This window comes from Phyllostomus hastatus, unplaced genomic scaffold (assembly GCF_019186645.2).
Source record: "Phyllostomus hastatus isolate PE091 unplaced genomic scaffold, TTU_PhHast_1.1 phas_scaffold_78, whole genome shotgun sequence".
NCBI classification, from domain to species: domain Eukaryota; kingdom Metazoa; phylum Chordata; class Mammalia; order Chiroptera; family Phyllostomidae; genus Phyllostomus; species Phyllostomus hastatus.
Window position 1 is genome coordinate 99,451,860 of NW_025334041.1, and position 19,415 is coordinate 99,471,274.

General features: G+C 38.7%; 1 protein-coding gene across 2 annotated transcripts; it reads right to left on the reverse strand.

The window, feature by feature from the left end:
- Nucleotides 1–130: 130 nt before the first annotated feature.
- LOC123811870 (eukaryotic translation initiation factor 1A-like) lies at nucleotides 131–771 on the reverse strand. 2 transcript variants are annotated; one of them, XM_045828382.1, is made up of 2 exons: nucleotides 381–601; nucleotides 131–329 (listed from the first exon to the last, which is right to left on the reverse strand). In XM_045828382.1, the coding sequence occupies exons 1-2, from the start codon at nucleotides 582–584 to the stop codon at nucleotides 135–137; spliced, it is 399 nt and encodes a 132-aa protein (XP_045684338.1). In that variant the 5' UTR covers nucleotides 585–601; the 3' UTR covers nucleotides 131–134. The 2 variants fall into 2 exon arrangements, with proteins under 2 accessions (XP_045684338.1, XP_045684339.1); XM_045828383.1 differs by having other exon boundaries at nucleotides 131–771.
- Between the last annotated feature and the right edge of the window lie 18,644 nt (nucleotides 772–19,415).

Here is a 19,415-nt window from a genome sequence, read left to right on the forward strand (position 1 = left end):
AACTGCATTCATGTGAAGTTTTAGTCTTCTTAACAGGTGATGGCTGAAATCCAAACTGTAGAATAATACTCAAAAAATTTAAGTTCAATTTAGATATTAACAGGTCTCCATTTTAATAAGGCCTTTGAAGTGTATTACAGTTTCAGTGCTTCAACAAGATCATCAATGTCTTCATCATCATCTCCAATATCATCGAACTGGATTTCATCATCTCCAGGACCAAATGTATCTGTTTCATTGATTTTAGCATGTTCTGGAAGCTCGCCGTATGCCTTCAGACTTCTAGCTTCATCTGCATTGTACTTTAAAATCACATCAGCTTTGTTATCCTGATAGTCTCGCAGACCAACCAATATAATGTCTGAGGTATTTATCCAAACCTTTTTTCTCAACTTCCCTCTGATATGGCATAACCTCCTTACACCATCAAAGCACATTGCTTCTAATCGTCCATTTCCCAACATTTTGATGACCTGAGCATACTCTTGTCCATCTTCTTTAAAGACTAATTCTCTTTTTTCAGATTCATTCTCATTCTTACCTCTCCGCCTGTTTTTACCTCCTTTACCCTTATTCTTGGGCATGGCTGTGCTGATGGCTTCCTGGCATTTCCCACTCTGGTCCGGTGGTTCCTGTGCAACGACGACGCCTCCACAGAGCCCTGTGAGACGACACAATCTCGGGTGCCCTGCGCAGGGACACTGTTGCGACCGAGTTCTAGGGCGATGCGTAGGCAACCACGCTCCTGGATAAGCAAATGGGGTCGCTGCCGCTGGCGTCGCAGCTCTCCCCAGTTTTGATGGCTGTCCTCAGCGGTTGGCTTGCCTGTTAACAAGCTAACCTGAAGGAAGTCTTCGAAGACTATTTCATTACACCTCACCACCTCAACTCTCTCACTTCCTTTATGTCCTTTACTCTCTCAACTGATGACCATGACTAATCCTTCAATGAGAAAATAAAATCCACAAACCCTCCTGCTAACTTGTAGCAGGTAAGGCAGGGCAGAGCTCTCAGCAGCCCCACGGGTGCAGGGAAACAGAAATTGCAGTCCGAGAAAGTTGCAGCCAGCACTGCAGAAGCGAGCCCTATATTTCCTGTGGCGTTTGCCCTGGGGACACTGACGAAGTCTTTAACTGTGCAAAGGTGAGAAGGCAAGAAATCAAGCAGAAACCATCTGCTAAGAAGATAAGCAGAGCTTTCGACAGTTTCATGGTGCTGGTTAGAGAAAACAGAGTTCAGGACCCACCAAGGAAGAAGGGCCCTGATACACTCCAGACTTCTATGGCTACTCCCGCTACACGGATTGGCTCAGGGAGGAACACGGTGTCTAAGCCAGGCCAACCAAAGTCTTCCTTACATCCTTTGCTGGAACCATCAGAATGAGGTACTTCCTTAAAGGCTCACGAGACTTCTGTGTCATTTTTAAGCCTGGGCTGCCGGGAACCATTTTGCCTACCAGTGGAGAAAGCTTGCCTGAAAATAAAGACAAAAAGGAGGAGAACCAGCCGAAGATAAAAATCAAGTTCTGATGACATTGTTTGAGCACCTAGATCTAGCAGTTCCTGAAAGTAGATCCTCTTCCCTAGACTTTTCAGTTTCATGAGCCAATGTATTCACATATTTTGATTAAGTCAGATGAAACTGGGTTTCTATCACGGCAATAAAATGAGCTCTGATAAATGTAGAATTAAATCAAGGAGGCCTCCTGAACTGAAATTACATAAGCCTAGAGCTTCCTGCACCCATTTCTTCCTCCTTAAATAAAAATAAATAAATAAAATTTTTTTAAAAGCCTGTCTGCAATAGAAGAATAAGAATAGCATATTCTCTGACATCAATTGAATTCCTGAATCAAGTCAACCAAGGAGGCCAGCATCCAGATGAATGAGACAATAAACCCCCTATTTTGCTTAAGCTGGCTTGTATTAAATCTGTCATTGTAACCAAGAGTCCTATCTCTCTTTTTTGTATTTATTTGTTCTAATATAAATGAGATATCAATTACCCTAAAATCAAAAATAATAATACTCAATATTATTGATGATAATAATAGTAGAGTGACAAAATAGGGACTCTCGCACACCACTGGTATTTGGATACAAACATTTTATAGAGTAATTTGACTATAAACCTCAAAAGTCTTAAAAGGGAGTTTCTTATTCTCTTATGACTGGGAAGAGGAAGAGAGGGATGAATAGGTAGAGCACAGGGATTTTTAGGGCCATACCACTATTTGTATAATACTAAGATGGTGACTACATGGTATTACATACTTGTCAAAATCCATGGAGCCATTCATGGGTTCTTTGGAGGCCCTTTGGGGCCCTCTGTCCACCTAATTCCCTTAAGTGGTGGGCACTTTTGGGGTGAACAATGGTACTCTGGAGTTACCTTGCCCTAGTGGGCCACCGTTTTTGGGAGATTACTTCCAAGAAGGCTTAAGCCCAAGTACCTTGCACTCCTTAAAAATCCCCAAGAGCCCACTAGGACCTACAGAGTTCAAACTGCTTGGCCTGGTAGTCAAGGCTTCCATTATGTGGTTTAAATGGACTGTTCCAGATTCATTTCCCGTTCATAAGGGAATGTTCTTTATATTTTGGAAATATTAGCTCTGTTCCTCTATCATTGTTCAAAAATAGTCCTTATGTAGGCTGAGGCTAGGATGGTCCGTTCAAACCACACTTCCACATATCATTCCTAATGTGGACCGAATAGAGAGCAAGTTAAAATATGACGTGATTTGGTACAATTGGTAGAGTGTAAAAAATGCAGAATGTGTTTTCATGCAATGCAAGAGACATTCTCTTGTGACTAAATACAGGGGTTCTTACACTGAAGAGGAAACCAAATGGTAGTTTTTGGCTCTACACTGAGCTAAATCTGAAAAGTCATAGTCACGTAAATGGTCATTTCTTATTTTTTACAGTTTTGGAATAAACTCACAGACAAATCGCAGAAGACTGAAGTGTGATTACAGAAAAGAGTATGTTATCCACCTGGAACACCGAAAACCAAAGTTGCCACTGACAGAGGTTGGGAAGTACAAGGGTAGAAAGAGCAGGTGAAGGGGACCATCGGGGCAAAAATGCCCTCAACAAGAGAAGCTCTCTTGGTTGGTGAAGTAACAGATAGAGGTTCCAAGATACGGTCTGAAATCAAAGAGGTGACTGGTAGGGAAAGCAGACATTAGTGACAAAATTATCTTGGGAGGAGGGAGGTTGTCGCATGCTCACCAGCGGCAGTGATCGCACAACGCTGTGGATGGCTCATCAAAATGCGAGAAAGACATACACAGAGACAACCAAGTCCTGTGGGGAAGTAGGAACAAAATGGCCACTCTCTCTGGTGGGGAGAGAGCACCCCGATCCCTGCTGGAGAGGCTTTTTATTGGTTTCATTTGCATAAGAATTCAGATAAAGTTCATTACTCATTGCTAGAAAGTAAGGATCAAACAATAGGTAACAAGGAAGTCTGAGGGCCTATTTTGAGTTCCTTTAAGGAACAAACTTACTTCTTCCCTGGACCCTCATCATCCAACTGAGAGCATTCTAAACAAAGCAGGTTTCACAGAATTTTACATATTCTTTCTTAGGCCTGATCACCCAGGGAACCCGCCCTTTTCAGCACAGAGCTGCACCACCCTGTCATTGTTTCAGGCTTAGGTGAAGCAACGGAAGTTAGGAAACCAAGGGATAAGGAGATTTTCTCCCAGATGATGAGGACTCAGGCTATGTCAAAGCTGAGGGGCGAGGGTCCATCACCCCCTTTTGCTGTAGCCCCCAAAGTCCTTTCTTGGGGGCCTCCCATGTGATCGTGCCTGTCTTAGATTGTTCTCCCCTTGGGGAATCTTACCCATCATTGGCTAACCGACCAAGCTTTGGGGTTTAGTTATGAATGAAGCAGCAGAAGCAGCACTCCTGCCAGGGAGATAAGCTTTTGTCTCCTTGCTGGTTTACGGTCCAAAGGTCATTCCCTCAGCCTTAGCCTTGGCGTGGGTTACAGCTTCTGATACCAGGCAGGGCGGTCCCCAACAGGAGGCAGAACAAGAGAGCTAAATTTGCGCTCATCAAGATATCTAAATGAAGAAATAGCACATTTAGAAATTTCAAGGTAATCACAAAAAAACCTAAAAACAGAAACTGTTAAAAGTAGTTTCCTCTGGAGAATAAGTTAAAAGGACACCAAGCGGAAGCAATCAGTCAAATCCAGAATATGGGACATTCCACAAGACAAGTGACCTAGTTTAACAAATCAATGGCATGGGGTAGAAAAGTGAGTTATGGAGTAAATAACACTTAGGAGAGAAAACAGCCGAATTCAATGTGGAAACTTCATTTGGGATCCTTATTAGAACAATTCTGAAACATTCAGAAAACTTTGATTATGAGCTAGATATAACGTGATGACTGCTGTAGAGGCCTTCACAGGTGTCAGCCTTCCAGTTCTGCAGAAAACAGACAAGTGATTCAAAGAAACTTCTGCAGTCACCAGAGATCAGGGAGGACATATTCTTTTCATATATTTTTCTCAATATTTTACTTTGAATATTTCTAAAACTTCCAAAAAGTGAAAAGAATGGCACGATTAACACCCATACATTCTTCATGGAGATCAAATAATTAACTTTTGTCGTGTTTACTTATCTCTGCCTCTCATATCTATCTGTCTCTCCATCTTTTTAATGAGAGCAAGTTGCAGACAAGAGAAAATTCCACCTCTAAAAATTCCACATTCCTCAACATTCATCTACATAATCACAATACTATCATATCCAAGAAAGCTGACATAGATTTAATAGTGTCATCTAATATAGAAACTGTATTTAAATTTTCCCAGTGAGGCATTCTCTGAGCACCAGCCTCCAGGGCTTTTTTTCCCACCCCCTCTGGCTGGACTCAGACGGGAGGAAGAGGGCAGTGCAAGGCAAGCAACCGACTGTGTGATGAGCGCCCCCTCTTAAAAATTGGAGCCCATTTTTGCTGACTGTTAAAGTGTTCCTTTCCTAATAAGTAATACTATTAAATGGTTAAGAGTGATCAAACATCCTGCTTAAATGATGTTACTTTTACTTGTATTTTTAGAAAATCAATAAAAAGAAAATCAAACCTGAATTATTCTTAAGGTAACAGATTAACCAAATTTCTACTTCTTAGGCAGTCCTTAATGGATGCACTTTTCAGGATCTTAAGGATGCTGACATATAAATCATTCTTGTATTTTTATAGTCAGGGATCCTTACTCATCAGGTCCACCTTTCACCTAGAAGGTAGAATTTGTGTTTTGTTTTTAAAGGTGGTTTTGCCCGGAATCCAGGGGGTTGTGAGATCTTATTCTGATCAGATTGGGCCCCTTTTCTGGGAGGGTGTGGGGTCTACAATTATCTGTAGGATGCTGGAGCCTCATGTCAGCTTCTCCACAGCAGGCCAGACTCCCCTAACGTGCCTGTGGAGAAAGTCAGCCTCCACCACATGTGTTTGGCTCTTTTCATCCTGAGTCACCACTATTCCTTCCTGCCACTCTGTTTACTTCACTCCACCAGTGGCGGCTCTCTATAAACTTAGGACTATCATCTCTCTCTTTTTAAAAAGATTTTATTTATTTACTTTTAGAGAGAAGGGGAGGGAGGGAGAAAGACAGCGAGAAACATCAGTGTGCAGAAGATGCATCAATCAGTTGCCTTTCACACACCCCCAACCAGGGACCCGGCCCACAACCCAGGTGTGTGCCCTGATTGGGAATCAAACCAGTGACCTTTTGGTTCGCAGGCTGATGCTGAGCCCATTGAGCCACACCAGCCAGGGCTATCACTCCTGAAAGTAACAGCCCACTGGGACTTGTCCCAGTCAAACATTCTGGGTCAGCTGTGGGATTTAAAATCTTTATGGCTCACAAATAAATGTAATCAGACCAAAAGAAAGACAGGTGTGCTGCCTTCCGAGTGTCAAATGTAATGGAAAAGGAAGATAATGCATCAAGCCTCACATGGCTTGCCTTTGCTGTGGTCTCTGTCTGGGAAGCTAATGCACTCATTGATCAGTCTTCAACGAAGACATCATTCTCAGATTGATCCCTGGCTTCAGGTGGCAGGCTAATATTTGTGTTAGCTTCAATAACCATAGGAACAGATCCTGTTGCTGGGAAGACAGGGGCAGCTGTTGCCTTGACAACACAGCATGCAGGATTCTAGTTCCCTCCATAATTCCCGTAAGAAGATAGTGATTACTTATCAGCCCTACCTAGGAACTTGGGTTTTGCCTACAAGATAAGGTTTATTAACCCATAACTCAACCACTGAAAGTTTGCCAGTACTAGAAAATTTCACCTAGATTCAGATTACAAATCATATAAAACAAGATTAAAGACATGAAGGGCCAGCTTGATAGGCCTGGTCATGGGAGACATAGGAAGGACCCAGGGAGACCCAGCAAATGTAGAAATGGGCCCAATGGCCTTTGAGGATGTGACTGTAAACCTCCCCCTGGGGGAGTGGGCCTTACTGGCTCCCTCCCAGAAGGAACACTATAGAGATGTGGTGCGGGAAACCTTCAGGCACCTGGCCTCCTTGGAGGTCATATGATAGACTCTGTGAAGCAGGAAAGGGTAGTCAACGTGAGAAAATTTCAGCCCTATTTCAAATCTGAATCTGAAGAAGAAAACTCTTCCTGGAGTAAAACAGAGGGAATACAGTGTGTGTGGACCAGTCTTCATGCATCGCCCATGCCATAAAAGGCACGCCAGCAGTCACACTGGACACAGGCAGTTTGCGTCAGTCAAAGTACAGAGAGAAGCCATATCAAAGCAACTTGTGTGGCAGCGCCTTTGGTTATCTCCAGTGTTTTGAGAATCATGGAAGAAATCACAGTGGAGAGAACACATACAAATGGAAGGAAGGTGGGAAAGCTTTCATGTGGCTCCAAACCCTTCAGAGACACAAGATAACACAGATGCAGATGGTTCTTATAAATGTAAAGTGTGTGGGAAAACCTTTAGTTCTTCAACTTCACTTGAAACATGTGAAAGAACCCACCCTGGAGAGAAGCTCTATCAGTGTGAAAAGTGCAGTAAAGCGTTAGACTCAGTCCTCTTCAAAGACGTGAAGGCACTCACAGTGCAAAGAAACCCTATGGCTGCGCGAGTGTGGAAAGGCCTTCAGGTAGCCAGTTCCTTAAAACCACATGAAAGGCTTGCGCTGGAGAGAGACCCCAGGGATATAAGGAACATAGAAAAGCATTCAGACACTACAGTTCCTTACCGTGACATAAAAGCTCTCACACTGGAGAGAAAACGTGTGACTATAAAAAATGTGGTGAAGCATTCAGGTATTCCAGTAGTCTTGAATACGTGAAAGAGCTCGCAGTGGAGAGAAACCCTATGAATGTAAGGAGGGTGGAAAAGCCTTCCGATCTTGTAGTTCCTTATAAACACAAGAAAGGACTTAAGAGAGAAACCCTATGAATGTAAACGTTGCGGTAAAGCCTCTATTTCTGACAGAAGCACTTGAAGACACATGAAAATGCATACTTGAAATATACCTTATCTGTGTTAGGAACATGGGAAAGCATCCACTTACCTTAGTTCACATCACAGTCATGAAAGAACTCACGCTGCTGGGAATGTAATAAGTGCCTTGCGTATAAGTGCCCTTAATATATTCTGTTAACAGACCCCCCCAAAAAAGACATGAAAGGCCATGATAATGTAGAATGTTAGATTTACAAATCGATTATTGGGGGGGCGGGGCATCTTATTTTAATAAGAAAGTACTTTTACTACAAAAGAATTGTACACGTGTACAATTATGTATTCTGACATAAAAACAGGAACGATGAAAACTTACATATATTTTAAAATTTATCTCTATCACTAGAAACCCTTTAAAGTCATACTCTTCACCTAGCTAGTGATGCACCTGTTGGATCAGGATTAGGAATCAGGGAGAACAGTTTCACACTGAGGTAAAGAGGAGTTCAAGTTTGGGGAAGGGTTTGTGAGGCTCTTGTGGTCCCATCTGTGAAGCAAGCAGAGACTTGAGAAGTGCTTGTGCATTAAGGCTTGTTCTTGCTTATGGCACTTGAAATGGTGACTGCCCAAGAAGAAGCCCAGGCGAGCTTCCTGGCAGATGAGAGGCATGTGGCCTAATCATCCCTGGTGCCTCGGCTGATAGCCAGCCAACCGCCAGCCATCACAGTGAGACCATCCCATCATCCAGTGGCCAGTCAGCTGGCCGGTTGACCACCCACCAACTCGTGAAATCACTGATCAGATCATCAGATGTCTGAAAGTATAAGCGAATACCTACTCAAAAAGAAAGAAAAAGAAATTCTCTCCTGTCGGGTATATGCTTAATGATGCAGCATATATGACAAAAATGCACCAGGCTCTTTTTTATGGGAATCATTTGAGATGGAATTTATCAGAATTCCTGTGCTTATAGGGCAAAAGCTACAGCAGTACGATAAACAGAACCGAGGGAAGCTACGTGTGTGCAGCACCCCCCAATTTACTATGAATGAGGGGAACATAAATTCATAATCCGCCACTACAAAAAGGACATTGAAGACAATTGTTAACCACATATGATCAACTCAACATAAAGTTTTACACTTTGAGATTGAAGATTTAAGAGTGTTATTGTTCAAGGAAATTTGAAATGTCCTGAGATCTTGTAAATCACGTATGAAGTGTGACAAAAGGTTTTCCAAATTTGACAAATCAGCACAATTTCCATGGCTTTACAAAAATGTTGTAAAACTAAAATAAACGTTTTTAGGTTATCAAAATAAAACAAAACGTATCTCAATCAATCATAGAAAAGGAAACACTGGACTTTGAGATTACAAAATCACTCTAATGTTATTTTCTTATGAAGAAGACATTAAAAAAAACAATGCATCCCCAAAAGTAGGAGGAACATACCATGAAGATGTGTCAGGCAGGTAATAAAACAAAAATATTGCTGATTTGGGGATATTTGAGACCTTTTTTATCTTCTCAAAGTTCGTGGTTTGGTGTGATTTCTCATGCTAATTAAATATTCCCATTTGAACTTAATTTTGCATTTGTAATCTTGTATTCTTTTTCATAAAGAGAACTCTGAAAATTGTATAAGATTCAAAATGCTCCAAATCTAAACCTGGGTCAGCCTTAGTCAGATTTCAAGGATTTTTTGATGGGACTCCCTCAAGTCAATCATCAAAGATTTCCTTTCTTTCTGTCTCTCTGCTCTGACATCTGTGGTGTCAGCATCATCCTGGTGCTGGCTCCCTTCGGTGTGACGAAATGACTGCAGCAGTTCCTTCCACCCAGAAGGACACCCGGCTTTTCCATTGTCCTCTTCAGAGAAATTAAAAACCTTCGAGAACGGAGCCCCCAGTTATTAGCCTAAATTAATCACCTGCCCTACATCAGTCACTAGTTGGCTTAGGGTTGGATTACCTAAACAATTTAGCATATGAAGATGATGGAATTACTGGAACGAGGTCTATCGCCATCTAGAACCTCCTGGCTGGTGCATGGTGAAGGTGAAAAGGAGACTGGGAGACAAATACCATGTCTAGTGGAAGACATGGGAAGGGTGAGATGCTTATTCATTTATTTAAGGCTAAGCTATCTCCCTAGAACACATGGACTCAATCCTATGTCAAGTGTCAGAAATCAGGGAGACAAAGATGAATGAGAATTAGATACTTCCCATAGCTTCCTAACTGGGGCAGGCTCTTAATTTTATTTTAAAGATTTAACTTATTTATTTTTACAGAGAGGGGAAGGGAAGGAGAAAGAGAGGGAGAGAAACATCAAAGTGTAGTTGCCTCTTGCACATCCCACCCTGGGGAGCTGGCCCGCAACCCAGGCATGTGCCCTGACTGGGAATCGAACCTGTGACCCTTTGGTTCACAGTCAGGTGCTCAATCCACTGAGCCATACCAGCCAGGGCCAGGTTCTTTATTTTAGAAGACTGTTTCGGGTTTAGGATATTTGATTCTAACACTACAAAATGAATTTAGAATCTACAATAAATTCCACATTTAAGTATCTATATATTCAGTAAATATTTAGCACATGCCTACTGCCTACTTATCACGGAGAGGGATACAAAATTTAGTTTCTGACATCACGAGCTAAAAAGCTTGTTGAAATATCATAAATGAAAAATTAAAATTATAAAATGTCTAAATAGCTAAAGTAAATAATACCTGTTCAAGATGGCAATAGAAGAGATGATCCAAGATAGTACAGATGAATTGTACAGGTAATAAAGCTATATGAGTTTAAAAGAATTTCTCATATAATTATATATTTTATATTAAATATAATATAAATATATGTGTGGAAGCTATTACTTCTTACTGAAAAAGTAAATGGCTGGCATTGTCCTACAAGTATATACTTGAACTTGCACTTTCAATTGGGGTTTGTTATCAATAATTACTTCCAGTCTGCATGATAAATAGAAAGCAGATACCACTATGCACTTTGGACTATAGTGTTACTCTCAGTATTCGATTCTTTTGGAGGACAACAAACTTCCCTGTGTCAGAGATGAGACAGAAAGGGCAAGAGATACTGCTGAAGTAGGCTGAGCGGGGAGTGTGTGCAACACAGTCCTAGTCTAGCATTTTGTGACTTTGTCTCTTAGTCTCTAGAGAAGGTGAAGTGATACACTGGACGCAGGTACACTGGAAAGGATATTATTAGTCCAGCAGCCAGAAGACTTGGTTTCTATTGCTCATCCTGCTGCTAATTTATCTGACACCTTGGGATGCCTGTCACTCTTCCCTTATAAGCCATTTATCTGTATAGTTATCACTTTCTCTGCTCAGAAGCCTTTCTTCCTTGTATCGGCTGGTTTTGTGCTTTGTTGATAATGATTTGCCTCCTCCAGCAGCCACGCTGCAACGTTCCATGCACTGAACATTGTTTAACCTTCATCACTAGCTCTGCATTTAGCCCTTGGAGTCTTTCATTGCATAAATATTTTTTGAGTGCCTATTGTGTGCCAGCTACAGAGTTAGGGATAAAATGTTGAGCAAAAACTATTTGCCCTTATGGAGCAAACAGTATATAGATTCACCAAGGAGTCATAAACTCAGGTCTTTTGTCCTTTAAATTCTTAGGTGAGTGAAATTACCTTAGGTGAATCTAGGACTTCTTCCAACTCTTAACGTCTCTTATTCTGCTTTGGCTTTGATCTATTTTGTGAAAATGCATCTTAAATTTTAACAAGAAAGAAAACCAAGGTATAGAAGATAAGTGTATTAAAAGTAACTCACTGGGAGGATAGATGTATTAGTTTTGTATACAAAAAAAGCATATTATTGAAAATCTGAATTTTACATATGTGTGTGTGTAGATGTGTATGCTTAATAAAATTAAATACTGTTTATTTACAAATAACACTTATCTAGAAGACCCTGAAAACCTAGATTAATGATCAGAGTTAAATAGAAATCATTTATAGAAATAATGAAATCTTTATATTCACAAAGGTAAAATTACTAAGACAACTTTCAGGGCTCAGTATAGGCAACTGCTCAGTGCTGTCCTTTTCACAGTCCACGGGACCCTTATCCGACCACTCCCTGTGAACCACATCTACTCCAGCCCTAGCCAGATGCCCGCTGTGCCCTCTTCCCCACTCCCCCACCCTTCTCCAGGCCCACCAGTTCTTCCAAGGCCCTTCTCCAAGGCACGTGGGTCTTTTCTTCCTGCTGGTTCTGGAAAGTAAAATTAAACTTAGATTTTACAGTTGAGTTTCTACATGATCTACTGACCTTCTTATCTAGTTAATATTTTCTGATTCATTCTATGCAAAAGGGCCATTTTTTATTTTTTTAGTACATTACTGATTGGGTAGACTATTTAAGCAGGGCATGGGGCTGAGGGACAGGAACCTGGCTTCTAGGCCTGTCTCCACCACAAACCAGCAGTGTGGTCTTCCTTGACCTTCCCAACCTTTCTGAGCCACCACTCTGCGACCTACAAAATAAAGGACTCAGACCAGATACATTATTTTTCCACTGCTAATTATACAAATGATAAGAGCACATATTCTTTGTATCAATGTTTTATATAATGCTGATAGGTTTAAAGTCCCCTTTGAACTTCCCCTATTTCCTCAATTCCTGTTCCCTTTTAATCTCTCCATTATTATCTCTTTGATAAATCTTCTTCCAGAACTCTCTGCATTTACGTAAGTCCCCTATCAGGTTTAATATTTTACTGACATAAAACTAAACAGCCTTTGTGTGAAGAAACAAGAGCTGAACTTGTGTTCAAAAGTATGATTTTCCATATGGGAACATTTTCATTTCTGGGCCCTGGTGAATATTTAAAAAAAGAATGTTAACTCTAAAATCAAAACAGTTTTAAAATGCAAAACTCACAATCTGCTATAAGGAACTCACAAAATATGAATGTTAATAAAAAGGAGAAATGTCAACATGAATGACATTTTAAAACTTTTAGTTTTGTAAAAAGTTTAGAAAAAAGGAAATTTGTAGAGGTAAATATGTCATTTTATTATTAGAAATTATTTTTATCATCTCCATTATTAACTCTATCACAGCCTAGTCAGTCTGTCAGCCATCACTGCCCATTGAACTTTTATTGTGAATTCCAAGCTATATCCAGAACTGCTTCTTTGGCAAATTAACACTGCCATTTCCTAAACTTATCCAATCTCTGGGACCAATGAGAAAAGGAGAAGAATAGGCCTTCTGATGGTTAATTTTATGTGTCGACTCAACTGGGCCACTGCACCCAGATATGTGGTCAAATGTTGTTCTGAATGTATCTGTGAGGGTGTTTTTGGATGAGAGATTAAGATTTAAATTTTTGGACTTTGAGTAAAGCTGATCACTATCTATAACATTGGTGAGCCTCATTCAATCAGCTGAAAGCTTAGATAGAACAAAAGATTAACCCTCTAGCAAGAGGAAATTGTGCAGCAGGTGGCCTTCAGACTTGAACTTCAGTGTCTACTACTTCCCGGGTCCCCAGCCTGTTGGCCCACTCTACAGAGTAAGGATTTGCCAGCCTCCATAATCATGTGAGCCAATTCCTTAAATCAATCAATCAGTCAATCAATCAATCCCATTGGTTCTCTTTCTTTGGAGAACCCTAATACATGTGCTCTCTCTGTCATTTGTCTCTCTCTCTGTCTCACTTTATATATCTATGTATAGACTCCATTTTATATAGAATTCACATATTATATAATTCACCCATTTAAAGTGTGCAATGATTCAGATGATTTTCAGTGCATTCACAGAGTTGTGCAACTATCACCATAAATAATTTTAGAACATGTTCAAACTTAAACTCTGTGTCCGTTAGCACTCACTCTCCATTCACCCCTCCTTCCCCAGGCCCGGCAACCCCAACGCAGCTTTTACCTCAGTGAGTTTGCCCACTCTGGACATTCCACACAACCAGAGTCCTACAACATGCGGTCTTTTGTTTCTGGCTTCTTGTGCTCTTCATGATGTTTGTTTTCAAGGATTTCTAATTTGATGCACATACCAATACTACATTCCTTTTATTTCTAAATCATATTCTATTGGATGGGTATACCACATTTTACTGATCCCTTCATCAGTTGATAGGTTTTGCATTGTTTCTAATTCTTAGTTATTGTAACTAATGTTGCTATAAATATTTGTATACAAGTTTTGTGTGGACATGCATTTTCATTTCTTTTGGGTATACAGTAAATCTTCAGTAAACATCGTCTATAGGTTTTGCAACATTAACTGAAATGTCATATGACACCAATTTTGCCATAGGATAATTGATATAAACAAGAGTTAAGTTCCTATGGTAACTCATCAGTGTTATAACAAAATGACGCTTAATGAAACAACCTTAGAAGAGGATCTGCTGTAACTTTATGCTTAAACTTTTGAGTAACTGCTGGACTATAGAAGGGGGTTGCACTATTTTACAACCCCAACAGCAATGTATGAGAGTTCCAATTTCCCTACATCCACACCAATAATTGTTATTGTCTGCCATTTTGATTATAGCCTCCTAGTGGGTGTGAATGGTATCTAATTGCAGTTTTGAGATTTATTTTCCTGATGACTAATTACTGTGAGAATCTTCTCGTGTATTTATTGGTCACTTGTAAATCTTCTTTTGAAAAATGTCTATTCAGATCTTAGCCCACTTTTTAAATTGGGTTATGTTTCCTTTTCTTACTGAGTCGTAATATTTTAGATACAAGTTATCTGCCTTTTTATTATTGAATTGTAGTATTTTAGATACAAGCTCCTCAGACACAATGTTCTCCCATTCCCTAGGTTGTCTTTTCATTTCTTAATGTCTTCTAAAGCATGTGTGTTTTTAGTTTTCATGAAATATGTTATAGTTATTTATTAATTGTATTTATATAGTTATTTTATTGCTTGTGCTTCTGGTGTCATATCTAAGAAACCATTGCTTATTCCAAGGTAACAAAGATTCACATTTATGTTCTTTTCCAAAGTTTTATGCTTTCAATTGTGATAGTTTAGTCTTCGATCCACTTAAAATTAATTTTGTACATGGTGCAAGGTAGGGGTCCAACTTCCTTCTTTTGTATGTAGATATCCAGTTGTCCAGGCTCCATCTGTTGAAAGACTATTCTTTCTCCCATTCAACTGTTTTAGGACTCTTGTCAAAACTCTATTGATCATGAATGTAAAAGTTTATTTATGACATTTCAATTCTATTCCACTGATCTGTATCTTTAGACTTTTGTCAGTTTAACACAATCTTGATTAATGTAACATTGTAGTAAGCCTTGAAATCAGAAAATGTGAGTCCTTCAACTTTGTTCTTTTTTAAGATTGTTTGGGTCCTTGAAATTCAATATGAATTTTAGGATCAGCTTCAATTTTCATGTTTAAAAAGACTGCTGGAATTTTAATAGGAATTACATTAGATCTGTAGATCAGTTTGAAAAGTATTGTCATCTCTCTGATCCATGAACATGAGCTATTTTTCCATGTATTTAGGTCTCCTTTAATTTCTGTCAATAATGTATTATAGTTGTCAATGTACAAGTTTGTACTTCTTTTGTTAAATTTATTCCTAAGTAAATTTATTATTTTTAATCTATTGCAATTAAATTACTTTCTTAGTATCATTTTTGGATTGTTTATTGCTAGTGTATAGAAATACAATAGACTTTGCATGCTGATTTTCTATACTGACAAGTTGACAAACTTCTTTATTAGTTCTAAGAGTTCTGAAGATTCCTTTAAATTTTCTACATATAAGATTGTATGTAAACAGAGATCATTTAATTTCTTCCGTTCCAATTTGGATGACTCTTATTTTATTTATTTATTTACCTAATAATGCTGGCTAGAAGTAGTGAAAATAGACATCTTTGCCTTGTTCCTAATCTTAAGGTAAAGTTTCCCGTTTTTCACCACTAAGTATAATATAGCTGTGGGGTTTTATAGATGCCTTTTATTAGGTTGAGAAAATTCCCATCTAGTCCTAGTTTATTGAGTGTTTTTATCACACAGGGTGGTATATTTTTTGTCAAGTAAAGAATGATTCTTAAAAATTACTTGAATTCTATTTTTGCTTAGACACCACTTAAAATTAGAGTACAGTTTATAAAGCAACTAGAGTTTTAAAGGTGGGGGGTGGTTCTCTGGAATCCAAAGGGTTTAACCAGTGAACTTTTCTCCAGTTCTGGAATAGTATATGTTAAATTATTCTGGTGTTGAGGATACATAAGGGAGCTGAATAAATGGGATAAGATCCTGATTTTTTTCGGTTCACAGGCCAGTGCTCAACCCACTGAGCCACACCAGTCAGGGCTCTAGATCCCAGTTTTTTGATGCACAGTTTATATTGAAGAGGAGCAGAAGCAAATATAACACTTACTCTCATGAAATCACTTAACTTGTGTTTGACTTCATTTTAAAGCACTGCAATGATTTAACTCTGATTAGGATTTCGGGATCTTCATTACAAGACATTTATCAGTTATGACCGAACACTTGCAGAGCAAATTCCAAATGTATTTTTTCCTAAAAGTAAAAAAAAGCATCTTGAATTTTAACTTATCCCACAGAAGTATTCTAAATTAATTTTTCTCATTATAATCTGCTCTATCTTTTATTAAAGTCTGCATATTTTAGTGACCAATGTTTTTAAACACATGTAACTTGCTAACTACAATTATGCCATTTGCATAGCTAGAGTCAAAAATTTATTGGCAAAAAAATTTACTGGACCACTTATATATTCATCTACTGGTCACCCTCATTGTGCTTCTAAATATAGTGGCAATACATGAATCTTTTCATTTACCCCATATTTTGCTTCATTTTGGCAGTGGAAGATGTTTAAAGTTCTCGGGGAAGTGGTAGGTGGGGAAGTGGTAGGTGGGGAATGCCAGGCAAATTATCCCTGTATCTGACAAAACTGAATCACACTCCCCCTTGCTGTGCTCGTTGGTATACCCCATCCTTCTGGCTACTGTCAGTGAGCATATTTTGATGCTGACCATTTAGTATCAGGAATTCTATAGTTTGGCAATGGCTAATATAGCTAAATGGAATTCCAAATCAGAATTCAGTTGATTTCCAACTTCTGAAACTCCATGTGACTCTGGACTAGGGCCTACATCTTGGCAATCTATACCTCCTGGACAAATGCAACTCATGTTGACTAATGAAGAAATAAAAGGTCACTTACATGTTTACAATATAAAATAAATCATATTATTGGCTTAATAAGAATTTCCATTTTGCATACTTCCCTAGCTAATAAGAACCACTCTTATTTTTTAAAGATTTTATTTATTTATTTTTAGAGAGAGGAGAAGGGAGGTAGAAAAAAAGGAGAGAAACATCAATGTGTGGTTGCCTCTCAGGTGCTCCCTTCTGGGGGACCTGACCTGCAGCCCAGGCATGTGTCCTGACTGGGAATTGAACCAGTGACCCTTTGGTTCACAGGCCAGCACTCAATCCACTGAGCCATACCAGCCAGAGAAAAAAAAACCATTATTAAATGCCACATTTATTTTCCTTATTTTAAGTATTTATAAATATTTTTGACAGGGTTGAACAGATTACTCCTGATCCCCAGTGTGTGCCATCTATCAACATTTGGTTAATCGTTCTCACTAACTCAGTTGTTTTCTTCACAAAACAAAACAAAACAGTAACAAAACTCTCTTTAATAAGAAATATATTTCTACTAAATGAAACTGGTCAGGTTTGCTTTAAAAAAATACATGGCTATATTTTATGCTCTCTTTACATATTATAAATAATGTTTTATAAGTTCAACCAATAAGAATATTTAACATAAAATTTTATTATATCACCTAAAATGGGTGAGCCAATAAATATATGTACCAGCAGCCTCTTTCTCAAATAGCCTGTATGAGATTACTTACTTTATTAACTACAACTAAATAATGTTTTAGTTAAGATACTTTGGGCACAGTAACAGAAAATGCTAGTGCTAGCTTTACCAAAAACAATAAGAGAGGATTTTTTATAAGGACACAAACATCTCAAAGAATCCAATGCAAGAATTCAACCAGGCTTCAGAAAAGAGCTGGAAGTAAAAACTGAAAAAGCCACCGGAATCCAGGGAGTTGTCTTCTTTGAACCTAGTTTACCCTCCTCTTTCTGCAGAATAGCTTTCCCTTCTCTGTTCACACAGGAGGGCAGCAATGGCCATGCCCAGACTCAGGACTAGGCAAACTAATTCCTCTCTCAAATTCAACAAAACGATGTTATCCCTCCTCTCTCAGATTAAAGTGACTAAAGAAGCAGAGAAAAGCCCAAGAGTTTTAAAGAAATAAATGTCTCCCCACTTAGAAATACCAGTTGCAGCATAAGAATAAGTGACACCAGCTTAATGACAATCAACCAGACAACTTCCATGCCAAAATATGCCTGTTGATTGAAGTGTCAAACCAAATAAGGAGCGGTCATGCTCCCTTCCTCAATGTTAATCCTATGGGTCACCAAACAGAGCTAAAAATATTCATCGCTAAAGGTAAGCACAGAACTTAGTCTAGTATTAAAATAATTTGTGCTTACAACCTGTGTTTGGAAAAGGCAAACAATTTAAATGTTCAAGAGTCACTGAGCTAATAACTATCTGTTGTTTTGTTAAGTTTTACTTTCCCCTGAGGGTTTGCTAGCCTACTATATGGACATATCAGTAAGTATGAGACGTCTTACATAGAAAAAAAAATAAATAATTTTCAGATACAAATTCAAAGTTGAGATGTTTTTAAAAAGAATTTTAGTGGGGAGGGCTGGGTGGGTGGGCTGGGATGGGAGTAAAAGATAGAAAATTGTACTTCAACAACAATTAAAATAAAATTGAAAAAAAGAATTTTAGGTACAGTTACAACACAGTGCCCCCTTAGGGATGAGTACTTGCTAGACTGGGCTCTAGGAATGCCTGAAATCCAATTTTTTCCCCAGCAGATAACAATTCATGTTAAGTAAGCTCTCTCTAAATATATTCTTCTAGTGTCATCTTCCAATATTATCTGCTAAATTTAACCACAGATACTTCAGTTACATTTTTCTCCATAAATGGTGTTAAACAAAAGTATTCTAAAGGGGGGAAGTGCACAGTGAAAGGTAGAATTAAACCCTAATTTTATTTCTGATTCTCTCTCTGACACTGGAGAACTTACTATTTTAGCTTTTTGTTCTGTAAATTTCATGCAACGGCAATGCCTCACAGCACTGCTGGGAGGAGAAAATAAAATGTGAAAGGTGAACAAATATAAAAATTGCTGTGATGGCTGGTGCTGCTGTTGGTAATATTGCTCTGGTTAGAGGAACACAGATATTGTTTGCCCAAGACCTGAGTTCCAGAAATTCAACCATTAGGGCAAGCAAATTAATAATAATACATACATTTGTATAATGCTTTATTGTTCATAAATAATTTGTGTAAATGTTGCTCATTTAATGCTCACAAATATTATATAGCAAAGGTGTTACTGTCTGAGGTGACAGAGGCTGAGATGTCAAGTGATTTGCCCAAGTTTGTTTGACTGGTAGTAAATCACGATTCAAAGCTCCATTAAACCCTGTCTTTTGACTCCAGGTGTAATGTTTTCCCTTCACTATAGTGGGGCTTATCTGATGTTTTAAAAAGCCTCAGATCCTATTTCTCACCCTAATTCATAATATAAGAGTCATATGAAGGATTTAAAAAATGTTCAGACATCTTTCATGGATTGATCAGAGATCCTGATGATTTCCCTTAACCACTTCAATTTTCAATTCTTTACCTACTCACAGTACTTATTCATTAATTCATTTGTCTATGCTTTTCTCTCTATGATAATGCAAAACACCATGTCTTCAAATTGAAACACTGTAATATATTCTGAATTGATACCAGTTGAGAGAACGCAGAATAAAGGAGAG